Source organism: Chelon labrosus (assembly GCF_963514085.1).
Source record: "Chelon labrosus genome assembly, chromosome: 24".
Taxonomy (NCBI): Eukaryota; Metazoa; Chordata; class Actinopteri; order Mugiliformes; family Mugilidae; genus Chelon; species Chelon labrosus.
Window position 1 is genome coordinate 4,608,004 of NC_140357.1, and position 20,287 is coordinate 4,628,290.

General features: G+C 43.8%; 2 protein-coding genes across 2 annotated transcripts; one reads left to right on the forward strand and one right to left on the reverse strand.

Moving 5' to 3' along the window:
• The first annotated feature begins 3,030 nt into the window (after window positions 1-3,030).
• On the forward strand, window positions 3,031-12,575 carry kpnb3 (karyopherin (importin) beta 3). The gene is made up of 26 exons (XM_084574317.1): window positions 3,031-3,189; window positions 5,148-5,228; window positions 5,812-6,004; window positions 6,092-6,194; window positions 6,289-6,385; window positions 6,540-6,644; window positions 7,061-7,183; window positions 7,276-7,396; window positions 7,478-7,565; window positions 7,680-7,786; window positions 7,865-7,989; window positions 8,082-8,171; window positions 8,260-8,433; window positions 8,528-8,746; window positions 8,838-8,921; window positions 9,006-9,138; window positions 9,216-9,337; window positions 9,430-9,526; window positions 9,627-9,799; window positions 9,917-10,028; window positions 10,128-10,183; window positions 10,275-10,397; window positions 10,474-10,693; window positions 10,775-11,003; window positions 11,090-11,231; window positions 11,316-12,575. The coding sequence occupies exons 1-26, from the start codon at window positions 3,112-3,114 to the stop codon at window positions 11,400-11,402; spliced, it is 3,282 nt and encodes a 1,093-aa protein (XP_084430443.1). The 5' UTR covers window positions 3,031-3,111; the 3' UTR covers window positions 11,403-12,575.
• Window positions 12,576-12,717: 142 nt separating this feature from the next.
• Window positions 12,718-20,157, reverse strand: atg13 (ATG13 autophagy related 13 homolog). Its single transcript, XM_084574318.1, has 17 exons — window positions 19,998-20,157; window positions 19,244-19,323; window positions 18,875-18,955; window positions 18,623-18,742; window positions 18,339-18,385; window positions 17,531-17,671; window positions 17,344-17,384; window positions 16,808-16,904; window positions 16,601-16,693; window positions 16,402-16,495; window positions 15,758-15,841; window positions 15,374-15,483; window positions 15,086-15,227; window positions 14,921-14,998; window positions 14,726-14,833; window positions 14,271-14,399; window positions 12,718-14,162 (listed from the first exon to the last, which is right to left on the reverse strand). The coding sequence occupies exons 2-17, from the start codon at window positions 19,310-19,312 to the stop codon at window positions 14,085-14,087; spliced, it is 1,512 nt and encodes a 503-aa protein (XP_084430444.1). The 5' UTR covers window positions 19,313-19,323; window positions 19,998-20,157; the 3' UTR covers window positions 12,718-14,084.
• Between the last annotated feature and the right edge of the window lie 130 nt (window positions 20,158-20,287).

Below are 20,287 nucleotides of genomic sequence, written 5' to 3' on the forward strand. Positions count from 1 at the left end.
CTGCATGACATTTTGGGATATATATGCTAATTCAAAAAGTCCTAAAATAAGAGAATAAACACGCAGGATTGACATAGATAATGTATGAGCTTAGTTTAGCTTAGCATCAAGCAACATTGTTCTGCTCGCATGAATGAAATGATATTTCAGGAGCAGGTAGTTCCTGGCTACAAGGTTAATATCTCATGTTGCATCCTAAAATATGATACCTTAATTTCTACCCCATACAAGCTCATTAGCCGTTGACTGAAATTGTTAAATCCTTCCCGCTCCTCATCTACTACCACATGGCCCTCCAAATACGCCAACGCTGGAATGCTGCGGTTTTCTATGGAGACTTCCAGGAAGAAAGTAAAGTTTTAACAAGTTTCCCTAGATAAACAAAGGTTAAACTCACTCACACAGTCCAAGAGTCTTCTCTGAATTTTGGTCTGTGTGAGTGGAGCAAACCTTAACAGCCTGTCCATCACTGCCTCCACACTAAATCTACTCTTTTTCTCCTTTTCCACTTCAGCCTGACCTCATGAGAAACTGCGGAGGTCTGTGGGTAACACATTCAGGCGTCCAGTTTAATGATTTAATGCCACTTCCATTTAAGGGGTTATACATTAGCAGCAGCAGCGGGGTTGCAGCGTGTTGTGAGCTGTTTCCATTTAGCTCTGGGCCAGGTTTTAAGCTGAGGTTTACAAGGTGGTGGAAAATAAAATAAAAACTAATGTGCAGGAACGTCTTTGACCATTAATTCATTAGATATTACCTACACAACTGGTTCTTGTCTGTGGTCTAATTTTAAATTTAAAGTCTGACATTTTCAAATGTATTCAATAAATGTCGTTGACTAATTCATATGGGGCACTTTACATGTTGTTTTGTTTAAAATAAATGCATATGTTAATGTTCTGGGTGCACCATTTGTCATAGAGGTGTGATGATGCATGTGTTCTATCAATTCTTTGCAAGCAGTAGTCTGAATTTTAGATCTCAAAATTCTCACAAGAGCTGTCATATATGTTATATTAGCCCATGAAACACTATACATCACTACCAACTCTAATAATACGTGTAACACAAAGTAAACAACCTGCTGACAAATCAGCTGCTGGCTGAAATTGTGTAATTTCAACCCAAGATGGTGCTAGAGAACATAGAAAGGAAGCACCAGATTTAAATTTCATTCATGGCATGCAGTCATTTGGCAGGTGATTCTGTCCAAATCAAACCTAGATGGGGGATCTGTTCCAGTTCACACCAATAGGCAGGGCATGCTCTGGATCAGGACGCACAGACAGACATGCAGCCTGGATCACATCTACATAGTTTAGAGCTGCCAACTCAGGCCAGCTTTCTGACCGTGCAATCATCCATAATGTTTTTCCTTGCAATATAATGTAACACCTGAACACTGACTAGAACAGGATAAGCCACTCTAAGACTATTGATCATCAACATGAATGTATCTGCAACCAAGTTGCTAAAACACTAATGTGTGTTGGCTAACTGAAAATTAGATTTTGAGTTTATTTAACCGACATTCAACAACATCAATAAAAAAATCTACAATTAGCGCTACATTTCATTCAATCAAACTCTCAAATAATTATTTTCTCAACATTACATTTACATAACTTGAATATGTGTTAGTTAACGTACCGCCGAATTGGAGTTTGGAAGCGAAATACAATTTTCTTAAATGTTTAAAGTTGAAATGTGTCATCCAGCAACCGCGCCAACGACAGAAATTTAATTTTTGAACAGACTTCGGCGTCAATTATTTAGTCGCCGCGGCAAAAGAAAAAAAAATAAATCAGTGAGCTGGCAAATGCATCTCATTAACTCTCCGTGAAATTAAGTTAATATGTTTAAAATGTGCAACAATTTAAACGAATCTCGAGCTTACCTCTCAGTTTTGATTCATCTCGGGATTCCTTGCTGATTCGGGTTCAGAGACAGCTGGAGCTGATTCACAGCAGCCCTCTTACCCACAGCTGTGGAGTCTGCTGCAGCCCTGAGAACAGGAGCAAGTTATAGGAGTAACTCAGACCAGTAGGGGTGCTGTCAAGACCACACAGTGGACCACACGTGTATTGGACCCTGCCTGCTAATAATCTAAATCTAAATTAACTTCACATGAGTCTATATGCATGAATAACTGTTAAATATGCGATTTTATTTGCATTTTTCTGACCTATTTGAGGGGTTCTGAAAAACAATGACAAAGTGGTTGTGGTGAAATACTACTACTGAGACAACTGGTTTGTTTTGCAAACAGACATCTGTTTATCAGAAACCTTCTACATCTATTGCTAATTTCTGATTTCAATGGCACAATTAAGATGGATTCATTGAGAAAAAACTATTACAGCAATGGCAGAGCAAAGCTTTGCTGCCATCTAGTGGGAGAATGTATTCATACACATGCCACTCCAGTTAAACTGTGAAAGCTTGTATTTTAATCATAATACCGAATGAATACTCAACTATAAGTTAAAATGGTTAATTTCTTCTACGTTAAACTCTGGTTACAGTAGTAAAGAATTAAAGTAACGCTACTTGTTCTGCAAAAACTACAAACAGGTGTGGGGTATATTAATCTATAAAATATTATATATTAACATCGTGTTTTTAACGTTAAGTAATTGGTAATTATAGCTGTCAGTACTGTCAATAAAGCACAATACTTTCCTTTGAATTCCAAAATAGCACAAAATGTAAATACTCAACCCTAACTACCTCGAAATTGTACTAAAGAGTACTTGATTAATGTATTTAGTTACTTTGTAACAGCAACGACATCTATATACTTTAGCAGTGCAGTGTTTGTTGTTTCTCTCTTCTTACTGTTGATGTAATAAACTCCCGCGCTTTAGTAAATCGCTTTTAGTCAATAGGAAGAACGCATTCACTTTTCTGTGTGGATCCCATCCAATCAGCGTACAGAGCCCGTATCAGCCAATGGTGCGCGTCTGCGACAGGCCTCTGGTCCAATGAACGACGAGTAAAGTTGATAAAACAAGCCAATGGGACGACAGCAGCATTGTGTGACCGAGGAAGGGTCTACCGGGTTCATTTCGCCGCTTCTCCACCCGGCTGGTCTTTTTGGATCTCACTGCAATGGCGGAACAGCAGCAGTTCTACCTCTTGCTGGGTAACCTGATGAGCCCTGACAACAACGTCAGGAAGCAAGCGGAGGTAAGAGGAGGAATCGTCGCCGTTTTCGTGGCTGACAAGTTCGGCGATTGTAGAAAACCCGTGAGGTCATGTTAGCAACGGCTAACTGCCCAGCCGCGCGCAGCGAGCTCTCACGTCAGGCTCGGTAGCCCACGTGCGATGTGAAGCCGACACCAAGTACTAGTCAGCTAACGCTAACTGCCTCCATGTTGCGTAGTTATGTGGACACAACATGAAGCTTACATTTATGAGCCATGTCGTGACACTGTGTGGTTGTTTGTGTGTGTGTCTGTGTGAAGCTCGAGGGAACAGGTTGAAAGTGAAATGATGTGTTTGTTGCGTATCAATCCCTAAATCTCCAGCTGACAGTGGAGCTAGTCATGTAGCTAGTAGACTACAGGAAGTAGCACTAGCTAAGTAGCTACTACAGTCTTGCTAGTTTTTAGCTAGCAAGCTAGCGCTGAACATACAGGCTTGCTAACTATTTAACACAAGAACCAAGGAATTAAATGTGGACATACATGCCACGTTATTGACGCGTCTGTAAACAACAATTGAATTAGGTTATAGATTGAGTTATCATGCCAGTTCATTCAAAGGGCCAGCTATGCTGGCAGCACTTATGCAGTGGCCTTCAGCCGCTTTAACAGAAAGTCAGTCTAATAGGAGTTTTAAACGTGCTGCTCCCTGCTAGTCCGGGCTAGTGTCGCTCATGACGATCATTATCTCGGTTTCGGACACGTCACTACAAGGGCTCGTCCCTGACCATCCCCTCACTGGATTAATTTCTCTCAGAGGATTTGTTTGGGCTGCGTCTAGCTGGCCTATTCACATGTTCCCACCACGATTAGCCTCTCGCCGCGGCAACGCATTGTTGCCACAGTTTCCCTCTTCAACGCCCGACTTTTGGATGAGGTGGTTGAATCTTATCACACACCCCCCACCCCCCTCGCTAGCAGTCAGCGTTTCTCTTTATAAAACACAGACTGTCTGCCGCGATGCTAAGCTCATTGGAATTCATCCTTTATAGCGACTCTCTCTTTCTGTCTTGCACGCATAATAGGGATTGATCCAGCTGTAGAGGACTTAAACCCATACGTTAACAGCTATAGACTGTGGCTCCTGAACATTTTAGGTGTACTGATCTCTATTTCACCCCTTTTAAGACATGGTTAGGGCAATAGTATAACCATTAGGTGCAGCGTTATGTGGAAAGTTGTGTAGAGACCAATGCTTGTGTATGGAGATGCATATAAATAAATATTAATAGATGTATAACCACTGGGAGACAAGGCCACTAGAGGTTATTGTGAGAAATCTGAACGAAGCAGGAGTTGCCTATTGTGGTTTCAGGCACTGCAATAGTTACTTAATCTGAGCACTCATTCAAATTCTATGTAATTGTTAAAGTAATCTGATTTCTGCCCACCATACTGTTGCCACAGCGATGCTCCTCCCCGTCATGTGTTTTTGTTATGCGAATGTGTCCTCAACAACGCCCAGAGTCCATCAGAGATGCATTGTGTTTGTGCAATTGTTTCCGAAGCTCCTTTTAACCCTTTCACGTGATAAACGGGACGGAGTAGTTTTTGTTTACCGTTGGCACTGCTTGCACATGATCGTATGATCTTGTTCCTCGGAGCGCACACACCCAAGGCTCCGCCGCATCCCCACAGAGCCTCAAGTGTGTTTGCATTTCTCATTTGACTTTAATTGAGTAGCCCGGCAACGGTGAAGACCAAAGCAAATCGTGTCACAACTACCGGCTTTGATCATGAGACAAACATGTTGTGACAAAGTAATGAGTTAATGTCTGGTAACTTGAACTGTCCAAACTGCAATAAGAACTTGGACTGTTATTTTATTTTTCCACACTGATGTCTCTTAAAATTTTAGCTTCATGGTGTTTAACTGTAACTTGTTTAATGCTGTAAATGGTCCGTCTCATTCTCACCACTGTGCATTCGTTTTCTTTGCAGGAAACCTATGACACCATCCCGGGCCAGAACAAGATTACATTCTTGCTGCAGGCCATCAGAGATGCATCAGCTGCAGAGGAGGTTTGTGCATCTGACACGTCTACGACTGCGAATGTTGAATTCTTTGTCACCTACGAGCCAGTAGGTTGTGTTCACTCCGGCCTTATCTTAAGCGTTGGTGGATAACCTTTTAAAAGCTTTGAAATGGTGCAGCATTGATGGCATTTTAAGAATGCGGTGGAGCCATCACTACGATCCCTCCCCATGGCCTGTCAGCATAGGCTCGTCATGAGTCACAGTTTTAGATGTTGGGCAGTTATGTTTACTCTGAATCCACCAGCTGCTAGGTCCCTCCTCTCCTTTTCTTTACTTCAAGGTTGATATTTTTAGAGTCCTGAAATGGGAGCAGGCAGAGAGGTGCATGGCCCAGGGAGGGTGACTCTACCGTTCTGAGATGCTGCAGGTTTTGTCAGTGTGGTTTTATTTTTTTTTTTTTTAGGGTGACCAATGACTCTTCAGGAAACTTCCTGCATGCGTTTTGACAGTAGAAATTGTAACGTTTCTTCCTTGACACTTGCTTTTGACTGAATTGCTGGTGTTTGATAAGAGGTGCTGTTGACTGAAGCACAGCTCCATGTTGAACGCAGCGTTTTGTCACCTTCAGGTCAAACAGATGGCGGCAGTGCTGCTGCGGCGGCTGCTGTCATCGTCCTTCGAGGAGATCTATCCAGGCCTGACCATGGAGATGCAGACGGCCATCAAGACGGAGTTGCTGACCAGCATCCAACAGGAGACCTCGCCAAACATCCGCAAGAAGGTCTGCGACATCGCAGCTGAGCTCACCCGCAACCTCATCGGTAATGATCTGCACAAGCTATGATATCTAGATTAACAGTGTTAACATTTAGGATTTAATATTGGCAATCGTTGTTCCTTTAATCTAGATGATGATGGGAATAACCAGTGGCCAGAGGTGCTCAAGTTTCTGTTTGACTCTGTGAACTCTGACAGCGTCAACCTGCGAGAGGCTGCCCTGCACATTTTCTGGTGAGCTCTAGTTACATGATCAAGTCAAACGGCTCATTTATTCAGGCAGATGTACCAGTGGTTGACTGGTGTGCGTGTCTCTGCTGTGTTGTAGGAACTTTCCTGGAATCTTTGGCAACCAGCAGCAGCATTACATGGAAGTTATCAAGCGCATGCTTGTTCAGTGCATGCAGGACCAGGCAAACCCACAGGTAAAATTATATGACGTGGTGAACTTTGTTTCATGTCACACCCATCTCTCTACACCCATCTCTCTTTCATGTCTCACCTTCCCTATCAGCTGGATCCACAGTATGTTCAATGTTTCTTCGTGTTTTTTTTTTTTTTTTTTTTTAATTCTTCTAGATTCGTACTTTGGCAGCTCGGGCTGCAGCATCCTTTGTCCTGGCCAATGAAAGCAACACTGCTCTGCTGAAGCACTTCGCTGACCTGCTGCCAGGTATCCTGCAGGTAAGATACCAGTATGTTCCCAGGGTCTTTTAGCTGGGAGTCCTGAGCTGCCTCTGAACGTCAAATCATTTTGTACATTAGTTATCCCCATAAATGGCTTTGCAGTAGTCGCTACACAAGTGACTTGCAAGTTTACATGTGTTGGCTAATTTAGATCATGCAGGTGAAAGGGCTGCAGTGTTTACTTAGTTTTCCTCACTGAGGCGTAGTGCATATTTTCAGTCTTGTTAAGTGAGTCATGAGTCTTGGCCCTGAAAGAATAAGAAAGTTGAAATTTGGCTCAAATGAAGAACAAGCTGCAAGCAAGACTTTTGTCTTTGACTCGTGTAATGAACCTCAGAATGTTGCCGTGGAATAAATTCATCACCAGTTTGAATGCGTGCATTTGCAGCATTAACCCGTATGTTTCCGATCAGGCGGTGAACGAGTCGTGCTACCAGTCAGACGACTCTGTGCTCAAGTCTCTAGTGGAGATCGCAGACACGGCACCCAAATACCTGAGACCCAACCTGGAGGCCACGCTGCAGCTCTGTCTGAAGGTAACTTGGATTATTCTAACGTAAAATATCACTCTACCACTGTCTTAATGTTGAGTGAAAGATCACTATACGTAACTATGCTGTCTCCTCAGTTGTGCGCCGACACCAACCTGACAAACATGCAGAGGCAGCTGGCACTGGAAGTCATCGTCACCTTATCGGAGACGGCAGCAGCCATGTTGAGGAAACACACGACGATAGTAGCTCAGAGCGGTGAGGATTTAGTTCAGTGTGATCTCTTTTTGGCTACCAGAAGAAGTTGAGTAGAAGCACTAATATCTGTCTGGTCTTCAGTGCCCCAGATGCTGGCTATGATGGTGGACCTGGAGGACGACGACGAGTGGGCAATGGCCGATGAGCTGGAGGATGATGATTTTGATAGGTACGGCTTTTACTGAATTTTAGTGTCTACTGATTCACTGCAGGGCTTTTTTTGGACGATAACTTGAACCTTAAATATCACCCGTGCTTAAATGTGTTTGTCTTGTTTCACCAGTAATGCCGTGGCTGGGGAGAGCGCTCTGGACAGGATTGCCTGCGGTCTGGGAGGAAAGATCATTCTGCCCATGATCAAACAGCACATCATGCAGATGCTGCAGAACCGTGAGTAAACCCATTCATGGGTAGCTGCACCACGGGACGCAAATTTAAGAATGACACTGACCCCGCGTTTGTCGTTAGCTGACTGGAAGTACCGTCACGCCGGGCTGATGGCGCTGTCTGCCATCGGCGAGGGCTGCCACCAGCAGATGGAGGCCATCCTGCAAGAGATCGTCAGCTTCGTCCTCCTGTTCTGCTCCGACCCCGTAAGGAAAAAAACAATTATAGAAACGGTGACTAGTCTTGGAGGAGTTGTGCAGACAGCAAGTCTGAGTTGGGCTTTCTTTTCCCTCTGCAGCATCCCAGAGTGCGCTACGCTGCCTGCAATGCTATCGGACAGATGGCCACAGACTTCGCTCCAACCTTTCAAAAGAAATTCCACGATAAGGTAAATGAAATGAATCAGAATCACATGTGGTGTAACAAAATAACTGTTTAGTCCAGACTACAAAGACTGACCGCGTCACTTCCATCAGGTGATCTCAGCCCTGCTTCAGACCATGGAGGACCAGAGTAACCCTCGGGTGCAGGCGCATGCCGCCGCCGCCCTCATCAACTTCACAGAGGACTGTCCCAAATCACTGCTCATCCCTTATCTGGACAGCCTGGTGCAGCACCTCCACGTCATCATGGTTGCCAAGCTGCAAGAGGTACAACCCGGCGTCTGTCGTCATTCTGCGCTCAGCAGTTGTCCTACATATATGCAGCTGTCTGGAGTCGTTAGCGTGTGTTCTCTTCACTCAGCTGATCCAGAAGGGAACGAAGCTGGTCCTGGAGCAGGTGGTGACGTCCATCGCCTCTGTGGCCGACACGGCCGAGGAGAAGTTCGTGCCATATTACGACCTGTTCATGCCCTCGCTCAAACACATCGTGGAGAACGCCGTGCAGAAGGAGCTCCGGCTGCTTCGGGGGAAGACCATCGAGTGCATCAGCCTCATTGGCCTGGCTGTCGGCAAGGAGAAGGTGCGAGATCTCAGACTGAACTGGTTATTCAACTTCACATTCAGGCTTCAGGCATATTCACGCCCCTTTTTCCCCTTTCTTCTGTTACCAGTTCATGCCAGACGCCTCTGCCGTCATGCAGCTGCTCCTCAAGACCCAGACAGACTTCAATGACCTGGAGGACGACGATCCTCAGGTAGAAACTTTAACGGAGCGGAGCTGAATGATTATGTATGAAGTTATGTTCCCGCACAGTGAACATGTCATGTTTGTTGTTTAGATCTCGTACATGATCTCAGCCTGGGCCAGGATGTGTAAGATCCTGGGGAAGGAGTTTCAACAGTACCTGCCTGTGGTGATGGGCCCCCTGATGAAGACCGCCTCCATCAAGCCTGAGGTGGCCCTTCTGGACAGTAAGTAATGTGCATACGTACCTCTAAGAGCGATTACTTGAGAGGAATTCTTCGGATTAATAACGTCCGTCTTGTAGCCCAGGACATGGAGAACATATCGGAGGATGACGGCTGGGAGTTTGTGAACCTGGGAGACCAGCAGAGCTTCGGCATCAAGACGGCCGGCCTGGAGGAGAAGGCCACTGCCTGCCAGATGCTGGTGAGGAGAGAAGCACTGAAACAAGTGAATGCAGACAAAATAGATGTGGATGAAAACATCTGACGTTATCCTGTGTTCTTCTTTTATTCCAGGTGTGTTATGCCAAAGAGCTAAAGGAAGGCTTTGTGGAATACACAGAGCAGGTGGTGAAGCTGATGGTTCCTCTACTCAAGTTCTACTTCCACGATGATATCCTTTTTGACCTCTGACCTGCAGTATGAAAGCTAAAAATGTGGAGAATAATGAAAACTTGTAAAAGTATATGGGACTATTTCCTTAACCGTCTCACGTGTGCGGGTGGCGGCTGCCGAGTCGATGCCCCTGCTGCTGGAGTGCGCTCGGGTCCGGGGACCGGAGTACCTCACCCAGATGTGGCACTTCATGTGCGACGCCCTCATCAAGGCCATCGGCACCGAGCCAGACTCGGACGTCCTCTCGGAGATCATGCACTCTTTCGCCAAGGTATTAAAATGTAGCACTGGTTTTTCCTACTACCGGAATTCAGGAGACCGGAGCATAGTTTGAGCATTTCAGTGCTAAAGTGCCAACTTGGATGTCTTTTTTTTTTTTTTTTTTTAGTGCATTGAGCTGATGGGAGACGGCTGTCTGAACAACGAGCATTTCGAGGAACTGGGGGGAATCCTAAAAGGGAAGCTGGAGGAGCATTTTAAGAACCAGGCGCTGAGACAGGGTGAGAATGCATTTACTTTTTTTTATCATGTGCAAATAAAGCTCATCACAGCTGCCTCAGAATAAGTGTTGATCTCACACTTACCGTCTCTCTTCTCAGCCAAGAGAGAGGATGAAGACTATGACGAGCAGGTAGAGGAAACATTACAAGACGAGGTAAATATTTTCACTGCAGTAAAGACATCACAGCTGCTAATAAATAACATCCTTTCAGGGTTTCACAGTTATTCCTTTCCTTGTTTTTAAGGATGAGAACGACGTGTACATCCTCACCAAAGTCTCAGACATCCTGCACTCGGTGTTCAGCAGCTACAAAGAGAAGGTGCTGCCTTGGTTTGAGCAGCTGCTGCAGCTCATCGTCCAGCTGATAGTAAGTGCATCCCGTTAGCCGCTCCCGTCGTGCAGGCCGAGTAGAACGGGGAGTAAACTGTCCCGCTTGTCCGCAGTGTCCCAACAGGCCGTGGGCTGACAGGCAGTGGGGCCTGTGCATCTTCGACGACGTGGTGGAGCACTGCAGCCCCTCCTCCTTCAAATACGCGGAGTATTTCCTGCAGCCCATGCTGCAGTCACTGTGCGACACGAGCCCCGAGGTTCGACAGGCCGCCGCCTACGGTGTTGGCGTCATGGCTCAGTATGGAGGAGAGAGCTACCGCCAGTTCTGCACAGGTAGAGTCTCGTCTTTATTTACCAGTTGGATGTTTGCTGACGGCTAGAGGAGGATGATGATGATCTGTTTTCTTGCTGCAGAGGCCATCCCACTGCTGGTCCGAGTCATCCAGGCAGCTGACTCCCGCTCAAAGGAGAACGTCAACGCTACAGAAAACTGCATCTCTGCCGTCGGAAAGGTCACGAGGTTCCGGCCAGAGTGCGTCAACGTCAACGAGATCCTTCCCCACTGGCTCAGCTGGCTACCGCTCAACGAGGACAAAGAGGAGGCCGTCCACACGTTTGACTTCTTGTGCGACCTCATTGAGAGGTAGGATGCCGCCGCCGCCTGATTTTCCTTGTGTTAATCTTTTGAGGTGAAAGCATCTCTATAATATTATTATTTCTCCCCTGCAGCAACAACCCCATTGTCCTCGGGCCGGACAACTCCAACCTCCCTAAAATTTTCCTCATCATAGCCGACGGCGTCGCAAATGAATCGGTCAAAAGTGAAGATGCATGCAGCAAGCGGCTCGCAAATGTCATCCGTCAAGTACAGGTGAGCTGTCGCAAATAGGGATATTAAGATTTGGGCTCCGGAAACCGTTTTCACCTTTTTCTCACTCCTCTTCATTGCTTCCAGATGTCGGCCGGATTATGGACACAGTGTGTTTCAACACTGAACGAGACGCAGCAGAAAGCCATACAGGATCTACTGAATACTGCCTGAGCGCCCCGTCACCTCCCTGCTCTTTAAAAAAGAAAAAAGAAAAAGCCCATGAAGAAAAGCTGAGCTCCTGGATCTCCTCCATACACTCCCTCTTCTTCCTCCTGCTCTGATCTGTAGTGTGTATGGACGCCGGCTTCAACCCCCCATCACCACCCCCACCCTATTAATATAACTCCACCTACAATTCAGCCGACCAGGGGAGCAGGTTGGATATTAATGACAATGGAGGATATTGGCCATCCACCTCAAAGACTTTCACCCTTTATCCAAGGAAGTGGGATTAAGAGTAAAGCAGTCATCCATGTCTTATCACGTGTCTTCTATCTGGACGTTTTGTTTCCAACCATTCCCTGATGTGACTTGTCTCGCTGTGCCCGGAGGGACTCATTCACCAAGTCGCCCAATATGAACTCATTGGACAGCCAGGCTCAGAGGGGCCATAGAGGGGGGAAGTGGGGACAGGACATTCTAATGGACTGAGCAATTGAACGAGGTGGAAGTGCACACTGGGCGATCACTGCCTGTCTCCTGTGAATTTATTTTTTTTTCTTTTTGTATTTCTATTTTATTCTCGTTCCGTGTTCCCAGTGTTACCTGGGGGAGGGGGGGGGTGGGTAGCCTCTGTCTGCCACAGCTCAGAGTCTATGTTTCAAAAGTAACGGCATGTTTGTTCAGTGGCTAACTCTAGAAAATATACATAGTTAGGAAATTTCCTTCATTGTTCTCTGGGAGAGTTGACATCGATTTAAGCAGCTTTCCTCCATAGCCTTCCAGGGAGCTGCTCACAGGAAGTGTTTGCCGAACGGTTCGCAGCCCCCTTTAGGTAGCAGCGCGACGATAAGGGGACTCTGAAATGAAGCGCAATAATCAGTAGTTGGTTGCGAGGCGTGCGGCGAGTCGGAGGAACATGAATTGTAGAGTATTTGTAAATGCTACCTTACTCTCAACGTTATGGTTTTGACCCTTTGCAGTCCTGCGGGAATGTGGTGGAATTCCAGAAACTACCAACAATAAAATACATTTGAGAATTCTGAATAACGGGGTTTTTCGTTTTGACTTGAGTTATACACCAAAGGGAACAGTTTGAGCTGCATTCATTTTCTAAAATGTCAAAGCGACGAGACAGTTGAGTCTTAGAGGTGCTGAGAGTCTTATTAAAATATTTGGACAGGTTAGCGGTTTCCACTAGAAGTCTTTGTTTGGTTAATGTCTCTTTCCCAATTACTTAAACTTTGAGACAAACATTTCATCTATAAACCAAATGTCTAACAGGAGACACTGTGCTTTGTCATTGTTGGAAACGAAGAGGGGTAACACAAAATTAAAAATGCTGCTTTCAATGTACGTGACCTTTTCCATAGTTTTTTGTATTCTAAATGTCTTTCGGGCATATCTTCTGGGGCTCTTTGCATGGCACTGAATAAAGCATAATCCTCAAATTTAACATTCAAAATTAGCATTTCACTTCAAAGGTGGTTTTGTATTCTCCATTCTGATAAACTACCTGATCATTGAAGACATCGGTGGACAGAAACCAGTTGTTTGAACAGAGCAGCCATGCTTTATTAGGACATCTACACCAACAGAAAAAATTAAATTAAAGCTTTCAACCAAACACCGATGGTCATGGATTCCTTCCTGCAGACAGCTGGAAATGTGCATCCCATTTTTACAAAATCCTGAAATCTACACATTGAACAGTACACAGTGAGCGCTCTCATTCACCAGTCTATTAGAAAACTAATAGTGTAATGCAACTACCCTGCAATAAATCCAACCTTTATGGGGATTGCTATCTATACTGCTGCAGATTCAACTTCATGGTCACTTTGGAAGCTGTAATTGGAGTTTGACTGTATCATTATGCTACAGTCTTTCTTTAAACTCCACAAATTACAACCTCAACCAACCATTAGGTGTCAACACAGGCCGCTTTTATCATAGGGATGTCGTGTTGGTTTTGGCTCGGCGTCTGAGTGCGGTGGAGGTGTATTTTCTGTATATACATGGGGCTGCACTTATTTCACTTTAAACTCCACAGTGACTTCCACTTGGTTAATGTTTAAATCCCCAGACCAGCTCGGGACAATAAATGAGGGGCTCCTCCCTGCTGCTGCACTGTAACACAGCAGGTATCCACTGTAAGGCTATGTGCAACTTCCTTCACCAAGACCAGCTTCACAAGATTTCAAAATGGAAGGAAAAGCCTTTTTTGGAAGCCTATGACAATTTGTTTAGCTGATCTTTAGATGTGATCAGAAAGGCCATGATGGAGGAAGGGTCAATTACAGTGAGTTTGACAATAATATCATAAATACAGGTCGTCCTTGGATTTGCATGGCTGTCTGAAGAGACAAACCCTATGATTTCTGATTATACACTGACAGCAGATTCGTGCCACACAGATGATACAGACTTTCAGTTTAACACTACCAGACCAGAGGGAGATGTGTGCGTGCCAGTGTCTGAGGAGAAAATGCAGTATTTACATTGAAGTGAAAGGTCTGTACAAGCTGAACGTGTACTGAACAGAAAGGAGAATGTCAGACAGGAGCTTCACATTAAAACATGGTGATTTAGTCTGAGTAATTCTTACAGGACAAACAGAGAGCGAGAGAGCCTCCAGTCTGCTTCTCCCTTTCATTCTTGTTATCATACATTTTGGTAGTCCTTCTCTCCTATCTACTGAAGCATGTCCACAAAGGCGTCAAACTCGTCGATGTTTTTCTCATAGACGCGCAGCTTCTCTGGCAGCGAGTCCTGTCGAGGGAAAACACAAACTGCTGTTACTAACATACATTCAGTGTTTTGCTTTAACTTCTGTAGGATTCAGAAATTTAAGGAAAAAAAAACAAAAAGGGTGTTTACCAGGTCATCGGCCATCGACTGGGAGCTGATGTGAAGTGAGAGGCTGGCCAGCTGTGGAGGGTTCTGAAACTCCCTGTAGAAAGTCCCCAGATCCATCGGCAACAGGTCATCTTTGGAGAAAGCTGGGCGCTACACACAAGAAAACACATTTGAATTTTAGAACTGAACAACTCATCCAAATGAGATACAACTTGTTCATTATTGAGGTGCTTGTAGGCAGAGTTTTGTCAACTTTGGATCCAGCCAGGCCTCATACTACAATAATCAGCTGCTGTTTGTAGCCTCATACCTAGCACACATGCAGCATCTAGTCTAACTCTTGACAAAAAACAAAGAAGTATTTCACAGCATGTTGAACCATTTAGTTAGAATATTGTTTAAATGGTTGGTGTACATTTTACATTTCTGGAAAAATATCTTAAGACTCTAAACAGTAAATGTCAACAGGTACATACAAAGTCGACCATGACGAAGTCGTCCGGCTGCCCAGATCCCTCAGAGCCCTGAGAATGGAGACTGGCCTGCAGGGGTGACGGACAGGGTGGAGAGTCTGGAGGCTGAACCTGAACACACACACAAAATGTCTTTACTGTAGAAAACATGGAATCACTTTGGGGTATCATCTCCATCGATGATAAATCTTCGGTTACCATTGGATCGTTCTCCTCTGGGTCCAGGCCTCGAGGAGCAAAAGCAGCAAATGGCAGGTCCATATTGGCAGCTGTTATCTACATACACACACACACACAGCTGAATTCAGTGTGCTGGGTAAAGTGACTGCATCTAAAACAGCTAAAAATGCACATTTGATTTACCTGTGCGCTGGGTTTATTAACAAGAGCTCCAATCTTCCTTGTGAATGCACTGAGAGACTCTACTGGATCAGTGGGAGAAACGCTCCTCCTCCCTTCATCCCTCCGTCTTTCGGAACTCTGCGATAGGCCATCGTCGTCACCACTGGGAAGAGAGGTTCGTTATGATTTAATTTAATTACAGCACCAAACAGGAACCAGATCTTTTCTGAAAAAAATGTATCTGACAAACAGTGGAATGAGACGGATAAGTGAAAATAATTAAGCTAAGATTTTGCTGGACTTAATTACCTGCTGCTCGGTGTGTTGGGGGCGTGCTCTACTGTCAAATGGGCATCAGCTCCATGAGGAGGCTGAGCGGGAACCAGCACAACTCCGCCTTCCTTCCCAGTGTGCAACACCTAAAGAGAAAGAACAATTCACCCACTATTAGACCAACAGAAGTACTTTGATAATTATAGTAAAAAGTCCAAACTATCCAGCTTTTTAACTATTATCTAAAGCAAGAGATTTGTGGTGGGCAGTTTTTTTTGTTTGCTGGTCATCAAGACAAACTATATGTACTAGACATATATGCAGACACAGCGGCGATAAATTCAGCTAACGATCCTGAAGGTGCAGCTGTATGTCATATGTAAAATGAATCAGCTGGTGGTCATATGAGTGGTGTATTACCTGGTTAGGATTGCCAGCAGGGTGACAAAGCTCAGCAGCCCCTGCAAGAGCTGGAGGCTGATATAATAACCTGGATGCATACAGCTGAAGACAAAAAGAAAAAATATTAATGACAAAACATGGAGGATTTGAGACATACAGTGTGCGGTCAGAGCTCGTAAGATGGGTCAAACACCAACAGGTTTATTACTGTTGTTGTGTGATGGGGGTGATCAAACACAAGTCTAGTGAACAGTTGCCAACTAAAGCTACAACAACGCGGCACTAAATTAAGCACTGGAAATCTAAGGTGATGGAAAAATGAAGAACAACAGGATTGTTCAGTCTAGTTTCAGGGTGTCTAACACACACTCTCAATGGCCAGTATAGACTCACAGTGTGAGTGACAAGTCCAGGAGCCAATGGTAGCTGTAGACTGTCCAGGGGGAGGGGCTTGGACAGTTTAGAGGGAGACGGACTCAGTGTACACACACACTGAGTCAATGCAAACACACACACCCAGAGATAACCACACCATAAAGACAGGAAAGAAAACGGACAAGGAGAGAAAAGAGAAAGTGAAATGAAAAAACAGGTGGGAAAATGGAGAGAAGAAGTCACAGGATAAAGAGACTGGAAAGAAGAGTGAGGGAGCGTTCTCTTACCTGAGAGGGAGGGGAGGTGGAGAAGGAGGTGGTGCAGACCTCCTGAGAGTCCTGAACTCCTGCAAACTGACCTCCTTCCTCCTCATCTGGAGCTCTGCACAGACAAAGATACATTCTGATTTATACTATTGTGGCTTTACATCTTGTGTGTTGTTCATTTTAAGATGAAGCTTTTGTTTTCAGAGCTTTCCAACGATACCTGTAGTTGCAGGGCTGTCCCATGTTGCCGCAGGGAGGATCCACAAAGTGATCCACAATGATCCCCATGATAGGAGCGGATCTCTCAAACTGCCTGTAGAGAGCGACATTTGACAAATTTAATTCTAGATAATATCTAGAACATATGTTTCCCATTAAAATAAAAAAATATTAACACCTTTTGATTTAGATGTAGAGTGATGGTTACCTGTTAGACATAAATGCCAGGTTGGTGCGGTAGGCACATGAAAGTGTGACCGTGCCCACAGGCGTGCCAACGACACCAACACGCACTGTCTGAAAACCTTAAAAAGAAACCAGCAAATATAAACCACTGAGAGTTTTGCACGAGTTAACACATTCAGTTTCCCAAATGGTTACGATCAACAGTGAAGATTTTTTTGTTTGACTGATGTTCAAAACTCAGCTCATCTTAAAATATACTCATTAACTGTTTATTTTGTCCTTGTCTACTTTAGGAAACCTACAGAGAAATAAAAAAATTAAACTTCTTCAGAATAATCTAATGAAAAATACTAAGCCATTTTGCATATTACAACATTGTACAAAAAAAGCTCACTGCAAAATAAAACCGTAAATCTAGGACACACTGCCATGTGTTGACAAGAGTAGAACGCATGTAGGAGCCTCTGTTATTCAGGTCTTAAGTCACATGGGGCAGCAGAGCCTCCAGAAGCAACAGTGATTTCAGAAATGTCAGTGCAGGAGCACAGTTACAGTTACCTTCCCCTAACCCACTCAGCTGCACTTCCCCGAAGTAGATCCTGAAGAGAAGAGAGGCAGTAAAAAAAGAGAAACACTTAGATTCATATGACTGGAGTGTTCATAAACAAAAACTGCACAAACAGAAGCAGTCGTTCTCATGTACTGAGATGTGATCCAGAACAGAAAAAAAAAGATGCACAGTCACCTGTATAATATGACATAGTCATGTCCCTGCTTTCTAGACAGTTTATAGGCAGGCGTTACTCTGGTGATGGCCAGCAGAGACTTCAGAAGGACAGACAGACGATTATAAACGGTGTATGACACCTTGATGTCCTTATCGCACCTGCAACAGAGACAGACAATACAGTGAGTCAGAGCAATACAGCAGCCTGGTGATATTTCACATAAAGGTCAGTTTAATTTAAAACAAAAAAATAAATCTCTGCAGTTGATTTCTTTTCATGGCAATGCTGCAAATCTTTCCATGCTTCTGGCAGGAAATTTATCTACAGATGTCCTGATTAATGTTCTTGTTTATGGTCTAATACAACATCTATGCTTTCCATTTATAATGAAATAATGACTGAGATTTTGAATATGATTAGCTGTAGTTTTAACACCAGATACAACATTCAAATGTCACTGTAATACAGACAAAGCAGCAGCCGACACTCCCAGTAAACATTAGTTTCTTCTTCACTGCTGTATTTGATTTCATTGTTCACAAAGCTCTATGTTTAGACATCAATGTTTCGGCAGAGAGAAGCACAGATCATAAGTGTTGCACATGATGAATCCCAGCACAGTACTGACGCAACTAACATCAATGCTACATTTAAAGGATTTGTGATCCTCAAGGCTAATAATGTGCATTTTCTACAACAGAAGAATACAATAGAAGTAAGAAAACACACTGCCAACACTGACAAACTTCCTATTTTCTAAAATACTCACTACACATTTGGCCAGTAAAACAATAAAAAATAATCTGGAAGTGAAAATCAACCCACTTTTCATTCATCTCCAGGCACCAAGTCTCTAACTCCATTGAGTCACCCTGAAAAACAGAAAGACCAACGTAGAGACATTAAAGTGGACTGAAAATGGCTGCATACTAGGCAAATGCTTGGTCTGTTTATTGCTCTGTGTTTCAGAGGCACACAGCTTTGCATTTTGTCGTCAAAGGTATGCGAACACGGCATAAAGAAAACGCTTGTGTAAAATCAATGTATGGTTTTGCGTTTATCTGGGCCAAAGTTCTTTTTACAGAACAAAACAAAAGGGACGTTTTTACCTCTGACGTCTTCAGGGAGATCTCAACACACATGGAGCGTCCAATGCCTGGAAGTTGCCCAGCAAGTGCTTTCTTGGCTTCATGAGTAACCTCTGGGATGTCTTTGATGGCCAAATTAAACTAGAAGGAACATTGACAAACAAAAATGATTAGGACCAACAATACATGCTCGCGTGTGTATCTACGTGAATATCTATGGTGAATGTTAAACTAAATAATAATTTCAATAGCAAAAGATAACAGATAGCTCACCCAATCAGAGCCAGTCGGGGATGAGGATGAGCGAGTGCATATCTTCTCTCCAAGGCGAGCTTGCACTATTACCTGGACAGTCTACAAATAAAATAAAAGGCAATAAGAAACAATGCAGGACAATTTACATCCAGTGTGACAGTAAGACTGAATTGGAAAGAAAATAGTATTTTACGTCTCACAATTCAACACCGAGCGTCATAAATGAAAACTTTTACGATTCGATCAACCAAAACTGTCCTCAAAGCAAGAGCTCACAAGAGGTCAGTGAGAAGGAACGTATTATTAGAGGCTTCAAAAAAATCCCTTCAGACACTGACACATGCCGCATTAGCTACGGAAAAAAATCCCCCTAAACCAGTTTCTCACCTTCAAGGCAAAGAACTTGATGAACTTGTCCAAGTCTTTTTTATCCTGGGGACTCAGGTCACTGTCCATGTTGCCACAACCTTTCAATCACACCAGAAAGACAATTAGAAATGTTAAAACTATACTTAAAACTATATTTCCTGAGAAAATAAAACACATTATGTATGGATTTACAATCATATTTAAATAAAATTTGAAATAATACAGAGCTTTTAGTTGTAGAGTAGAATGTATATGTTGGTACAAATTAATATTGTAAGTGCAGCAGCTGAACAACATTAGTCAATTAACGAACCAAAGCCTGTTGACCAAAACAACCAACTTTATAGTGATTTGCTATATAAAAGTTTAACAATTACTACCTGGAAATAAAAGAAAATACAGTGAGGAAGCTATCTTCAGCATAAACAGGAAATATATTATTTATTACAGTTATATTTTACAATCTATATAGTAACTGTTGCTTAAGCAAGCTAGCAAATAAGGCCTCTACGTTGACATGAGACTGCCCTAATTAAAATATCCTACAAATGTAAAGAACAAGATACCGACAGTCACCTTACATGTGACAGTACCCACGCTGGCAACATAAAAATACACAAGTGAGTATTTTCCCCTCACGTTTAAGCTTCAAACGACGACCCAGAAGCACTGGATAGTGACTCACTGACCCATAGCGTTAGCCTATAGCTAACGTTAGCCACCTAGCTCAATAACGCGCACTTAAACTTCAACACAAAACAGCAACACTTACATTAGCTGTTCCCTTTAACAGCGAACCTTTAATAAAATACTGATCAGTTTTAACGAAGGTGACACTCAGCGCCGGGCTCCAGAAACATTTAACGGCCTGATTCAGATGTACACAACGTCAGCAGCGGCTGTGCTACTTTTCTGTTTATCTTCTCCATGTCGACGTGTTTGCATAGCAGGAGTTTCACAAAAGCACTTTCGTTATGTTATTCTGTAACTTCGATAAAATAAGAGTGAATACAAAAAAAGCGCGCAGTACGGACTAACACGCAAAACGAGCTGTGAATTTAT

What these genes read in the sequence shown, in the direction of transcription:
- kpnb3 (XM_084574317.1), top strand. Translation starts at nt 3,112, where the DNA reads ATGGCGGAACAGCAGCAGTTCTACCTCTTGCTGGGTAACCTGATGAGC. An exon ending in TGGAGGACGACGATCCTCAG is followed by an intron (nt 8,922 to 9,005) that starts GTAGAAACTTTA and finishes TTTGTTGTTTAG; the next exon opens with ATCTCGTACATGATCTCAGC. An exon ending in AGGAAACATTACAAGACGAG is followed by an intron (nt 10,184 to 10,274) that starts GTAAATATTTTC and finishes CTTGTTTTTAAG; the next exon opens with GATGAGAACGACGTGTACAT.
- atg13 (XM_084574318.1), bottom strand. Translation starts at nt 19,312, where the DNA reads ATGGACAGTGACCTGAGTCCCCAGGATAAAAAAGACTTGGACAAGTTC. An exon ending in GCTGAGTGGGTTAGGGGAAG is followed by an intron (nt 16,905 to 17,343) that starts GTAACTGTAACT and finishes TTTCTTTTTAAG; the next exon opens with GTTTTCAGACAGTGCGTGTT. An exon ending in CCACCTCCCCTCCCTCTCAG is followed by an intron (nt 15,842 to 16,401) that starts GTAAGAGAACGC and finishes TTTTGTCTTCAG; the next exon opens with CTGTATGCATCCAGGTTATT.